The sequence below is a fragment of the Rhinatrema bivittatum genome, chromosome 3 (genome assembly GCF_901001135.1).
Source record: "Rhinatrema bivittatum chromosome 3, aRhiBiv1.1, whole genome shotgun sequence".
NCBI lineage: Eukaryota > Metazoa > Chordata > Amphibia > Gymnophiona > Rhinatrematidae > Rhinatrema > Rhinatrema bivittatum.
The window spans coordinates 501,805,969-501,811,968 of NC_042617.1; the positions used below are offsets into that span (position 1 = coordinate 501,805,969).

General features: G+C 41.9%; 1 protein-coding gene across 3 annotated transcripts in view; it reads right to left on the reverse strand.

Moving 5' to 3' along the window:
* FDFT1 (farnesyl-diphosphate farnesyltransferase 1) overlaps positions 1-3,898 on the reverse strand; it is a 122,380-nt gene extending 118,482 nt beyond the window's left edge. The window contains exon 1 of one of the 3 annotated variants that reach the window (XM_029596130.1): positions 3,801-3,898. Coding sequence is in view for 1 of the 3 variants with exons in the window: in XM_029596129.1 (XP_029451989.1) it covers positions 3,677-3,775 (99 nt within the window). In the remaining 2 variants the exon portion in view is untranslated. The other 2 variants (XM_029596128.1, XM_029596129.1) reach the window with 2 other exon arrangements.
* Positions 3,899-6,000: the final 2,102 nt, after the last annotated feature.

Below are 6,000 nucleotides of genomic sequence, written 5' to 3' on the forward strand. Positions count from 1 at the left end.
CCTTTAAGGCTTCAGTAGGACAAGAATTTAAAGTACAAATTATATCATTTGTCCTCTTGATCATTCTACTGATAATGGATAACATATTATATTATATATATGTTATATTGTTATACTGTATCTCCCAACTGAGTTCATTGTAAACCAGCATGATGTGCTTCACGAATGTCGGTAAATAAAAGTAAATAAATAAATAAATAAATAAATATTAAGGAGGATATTGCTAGTTTTGACAAGACTTATTATTCTCTTAGTGAAGACAATCTCCCTGATGCTTTGAAATGCGCCTTGGTAAGTCCTCTCCTAAAACGTTCATCCACCATGGGTCTACCTTTAGGTAAAGGCAGAATATCAAATACTTATAAATAAATAGAACCCCCTCATAGTTATATTCTACTATTCAAAGAAAAATGGTTGTGATAACAAATGAAAAGCCTCACACTGCACCTACAGGAAATAAGACTTCTGCCCAAGGGTCAATCTAATCTGTCCTCTGGCTACATATAAAACAAAACTGCCAGGGGAGAAAAGTGCACTTAAAATGCCAGCTCTTACAGCCTAGCGACTCACTCATTGTGCATACACTAACTCTACTGAATCTCATGTAAATACACAAGTACAAGGCAGAAGCAGAAAACCAAGGAAAGTTAATGCGGCATTGGCCACTGACAGGATTCAGTGTATAGGTTTTTCAGCAGCAATGACAGGATTGGTATGGGGGCATCAAAGCAAGATTGCCTAGCTAAAAGAGTATTTCTACCATTACAACTTTCTGAATCTTGAATGCTATGAACGGCAGAAAAAGACCAAAATGGTCCATGTAGTCTGCCCAGCAAGCTTCCCAAGGCAGTCACTGCCGCTCCGTGCAGGTTACCCCCACGTTTCTCTTAACGGGAGTAACTGCCGCTCCGTGCAGGTTACCCCCACGTTTCTCTTAAGGGTAGTAACTGCCGCTCCGTGCAGGTTACCCCCACGTTTCTCTTAAGGGTAGTAACTGCCGCTCCGTGCAGGTTACCCCCACGTTTCTCTTAAGGGTAGTAACTGCCGCTCCGTGCAGGTTACCCCCACGTTTCTCTTAAGGGTAGTAACTGCCGCTCCGTGCAGGTTACCCCCACGTTTCTCTTAAGGGTAGTAATTGCCGCTCCGTGCAGGTTAAGCTTTATTTATTTATTCCCATCCTCTAGCCTTTTAGGGATCCACAGTGTTTATCCCATGCCCCTTTGAAATCCTTCACAGTTTTAGTCTTCATAACTTCCTCCGGAAGGGCATTCCAGGCATCCACCACCCTCTCAGTGAAGAAATATTTCCTGACATTGGTTCTAAGTCTTCCTCCCTGGAGTTTCAAATTGTGCCCCCTAGTTCTACTAAAAATTGTTTCCAATGGAAAAGGCTTGTTGAAGACCATGGATCATTAAAACCTTTCAAGTACCTGAATAAAAAGCTATACAAATATTAACACATGGGTGTGGGAGAGCTTCACTGGTCACTTTTACACTACTCAGCAGATTACCAAATTTCTGTTCACTGACCACAACTACCCCTAATAGTGGGCCCAATGTAAAGATGCACAGAAAAAAATGTAACTCCCAATGCAGTAAGCAAATGGTATGCCAATGCACTGGGAGTTAAAGTGTGCATACCTGAGTTTAAATGTGTGTTTAGCCTTTTGCACTGGCTGATCAAACATTTGAATTCAAAATGGGGTTGGGGGAGGAGGAGGAAAAAACATGTATGTGTTTTCTGTACATAAAATGTGTGCACAAAAAATGCTTCCAGCACAGAAGATTTTGCACAGAAAATCCCCAACTACGGTCTCTGCCCAAAGAATAACCTTAGCCCTGGAAACTTCACTCCATTTCTGACTAGGAATTAAGTTTTCAGCACTAAGAAAATCTGAAGTAAGCCAACACACTTTCCTCTTAGCTATTAACTCTCAACACAGTTGCCATCATAAAACATGGGAAATGCATGATCAGGTGTTAACTTGTAACAAGGGGTTTTGCATACAACTGTGTGTGTACAACTTGTTTGCTACATCAGCAAAAGTTCATGCACAACTTGAGGGTTAAACTGTGCAGTCTTCACACCTTAATTCACTGGCCCCAGTGTCCTTAATCACAACACAGAAGAGGGTGGTGTTCAAAATCCTCTCCAGTAAGAGGTTGGCGGGCAGAGACTTACTTTATCACACAGCTTTATGAATTTTGTTATATTTTTTTGTTTGGGCAATTTTTATCTGGAAAGTGATTAATAAATACTAACAAATGAAACTTTACTACTAAACTATTTTTTTGTTTTTTAGTGGAACACAGTGACCAAACAAACTTAGCCAATAATTATTATACAGGGGTAACATCAGATCACATGTGCAATTCTAATACTACAGCAACCAGGCCTCTGAAAATTCATAACAGCAATTCAGTAAAATATTCATGGCTACCAATCTCTAGAGCCAGAATAAGCAACAACAGCTGAAAGTGTCATAGCATAGCAAGAAAAAAATAAAATGAATTCATGCCAGTATACAAATCATTAATAAATACTAGTTGTTAAGACTATGAAAAAGAGAAGCAGGTATCATAAGAAAGGACCCTTGTTTTGGCCTGTACCAGGTTCCTTTTCATCACTACTTAGTATGCCTGTGGATTTGAGCACAGTGCAGTAACATCAGTCACATCCTTAGCATGCACATGACTGCCTTTATAAGCACTGCTGACCTTTAATTCAGTCTCCTTCCTGCCTACAAGCCACATGAACTCCGCAAATCTCCCTTAACCACCACAGATATGAAAGAAAATAAACCCTTTAGCATGTAGGAGTCCAAGCGCTGCTTATCTTTCAGTTAAGCATCTCTCTCGGTTCCTTATCACATAATATTTTTGGCTAACTAACCCCTTTTACGAGGGGAAGGATATGCAAAAGGGAGACATTCTACTTAATGATCACCCCTCTCCCCCAAATGGTTCAAGAGCAATACTTAAAATTCCAAAATGTAGCACCCCATTTACTAATTAGTAGTCAGACACACAAAATGGGAGAAATTTTTTAGGAATCAAGCTTCCATCCCAAATGGAAGTAGAACAACAATCACTGTGGTGAGGAAGATCTGGTCAACAAATAACTTATGCAAGTAAGTATGGTTAGGTGAGAAAACTAGAAGGCAAAGCCAGCAAATGAAGCTCTCCTGTAACAAAGCCCTAAGGCTGGAAAACAGCATACAAATAGTTTCCGGGTGTTTTATTTTCCATGCCAACTTATTATCTTGCCATCCAGGAACCTTGCATATGGTTTCCTTAAAACAAAACAAAAACCAACAAAAACAAATAAGATTGCCACATACGCCAGTTGATGACAGAATCCGAGCAACTTAATCTAGAGGCTTTCCTGATCCTTGAGAAATGGAGGCACCGACGTATAGGTTGGCAGTAAGGGGTTTACAAATACACTCTAGTTACTTCTCCAGCCCATCACAGCATCTCGTTTCTAAGGGATCTGAAGCGCCTTTCTCCTCTTCCCCAAGCGGAAGTGCTTCGGCCGGAACACAGCAGGCCTAGCACTTTCCCGCCTCTCCCCCACATTCGAGAGTGGCTCCGGCAGCCGCCGACCCCTGGGGGAGATGAAAAACACCGCGCGTACCGTTCCTAGCTGCCGGCGCGTGACGGCCGTTACTACTTACCAAGTCCAGTTTGCGCTTCATTGCCGAGCACCCACCCATTTTAAACCTAAACAGATTATACATCTCCTCGGGGTGGCCCAGTGACTTAAGGATATCCATGGTACGTGCCCGCCCCCCACCTCACCCTACTCAGCCTCCGTCGGCAGTCAGCGCACCCGCAAGACCGACCGCGTAGCGAAAAACCGTCTTCACTTCAGAAGCGCATCTTTAAAGACTTCAGCGCGGCGGAAGAAGCGGCCAATCGTAGCGCTGGCCTTAGGTGGACTGACAACACCCATTGGTGGACACCATCTCGGACCAGGGAGCGCTAGCCAATCAGAAGGCGCAACTGCTGATCTCCCGTCCCACTTTTAGGCGATTGGAGGAGCAGAGCAACGTCATGAGCCGGCTTTCTTAAAGGAACAGTGGCATCCTAGTTTGTCTTCTAGCAGCTACAATCAAACATGAACCTGCAGTGTTATTAGAGTGGTGTACAACCTCTATTTGTGTTATCTTCTACTAATAAAATGTATAATAAAACAACCCAAGAGCCAGCGGATAGGAAGCAGGAATAAGGGTCATTGGTTCCCACCCCTGCTTCATATATAGGAGAAAGCTATAGTGTAAAAGGTTAGCAGTACACAAGTGAGAACAGTAGAAGTGGAAAGATGTGGACTGAGAAAAAAGCCAAAGCCTGCAGTAAAAGTTTGCTCAAGCATTTAGAACATCAGGGGCCAGTGCTAGCGTTTTTGCTGCCCTGCACGAACAATTACGGTCCTGCCCCCCACCCCCATTTTTTTTTTAATACAGAATTTTTGGTTTTTTCCCAATAACCAACACACAATACAAACTGTCACTCACGTTCTGTCTCATACCCCCTTTTCCCCACTGAAAAAAAGCCATCTAACAATACAAACTTTCAAAATTGATACATCCCTTGAATCTATCTTACCTCAGCCACACGTCCAAAACACCAAAATTGTGCAGAGGTGATCCCTAGATACTCCTGCCTCACCTATCTGTACATAAAAATGGCACTGGCTGGGTCCTGTAGCATGCATTGTTGTGATGCCACAAAGAAAACCCTGCAAAAAAATACATTTGGAACCCATATGGTATTATATCTATTGTAATGTGCATAGATGTGGATTTGGTCCTCAGAAATCTAGAGTAAACTGAATGACAATAATATAGTAAACTTCCTGTACCCAAAAGGTACTAACTGTCAGCACTCAAACAGGAACAACCCTATCTATGAAAAGCAACACTGCAGATATTACACCAGGTCCTAAAACACCTCCTTTAGGAATGCAGAACAAACCAGGCTTTGTAAATCCCTACACAGAAACTACATACTAGCAAAATACACCACCTCGGTCACAGATGCCAAACACAGACAGACCCCTCACCAAATACAGAATAAAAAGACCATAAAGAATAAACAGAAATGGACAGACAGAAATTGAACTTGAAACTGCAACAAACCAGACCATTTATGCAATGCAGCAATGAAAAAACAGAAACATTCATCATAAATCATCAAACAATAAAATCAAGAAATATAACTCAAGCATAATAAACCATCTTAATAAAAAGAATATTGCCAAAGAGCTGACAAATGGAATAACATCCAATAATTAAGAACGCATATAAAAAGTTTATAATTTTTCTAAATAGCAATAACATATTTCAAAATAGCAGAGACATCAAATACCCAATAATTAAAACTATTAAGAATGGAAAAGTCTCCCACTCTCCATAGCTGAAAAAATTTGCTATCACCTTGAGCTTGTCATGAATTAATGAGGATGGGACAAACTTTTTTCTTCAGACACACATACAATCCAGGCAAGCTCCCATTCACATAACACACATCAGGGCCGGTGTTAGCTTTTTTGCTGCCCTGTGCAAACAATTACTGTGCTGCTTCCCCACCCTGCCCTTACATCATTCAGTCTCTGTCCCATACCCATCAAAAAAGCCCAGCTCCCTCCAGCAATCTATATTTTTAAAAACTGACACCCCCCCAAACGGATCCCATAGTCAAGGGAAGGGTATTAGGTACGCTAAGCAAACCTTACAGCCTACATAGGCTCTCACAGGCACACACACACACGCACTTGCACACAGGCTCTCACACAAACACAAGCATACAAGTTCTCACACAGAAACAGTGTACATATGCATTCAAGCTCTCACATAGACACAAAAACATACACCTGAACACAAGCACTGACACATATACACTCAAGCTCGCTCACAAGTGCTGACACAGACACACACACATGAATACACGCTCTGACAGACACCACTCAAGCTCATACTTACACACACACGCGCGTGCA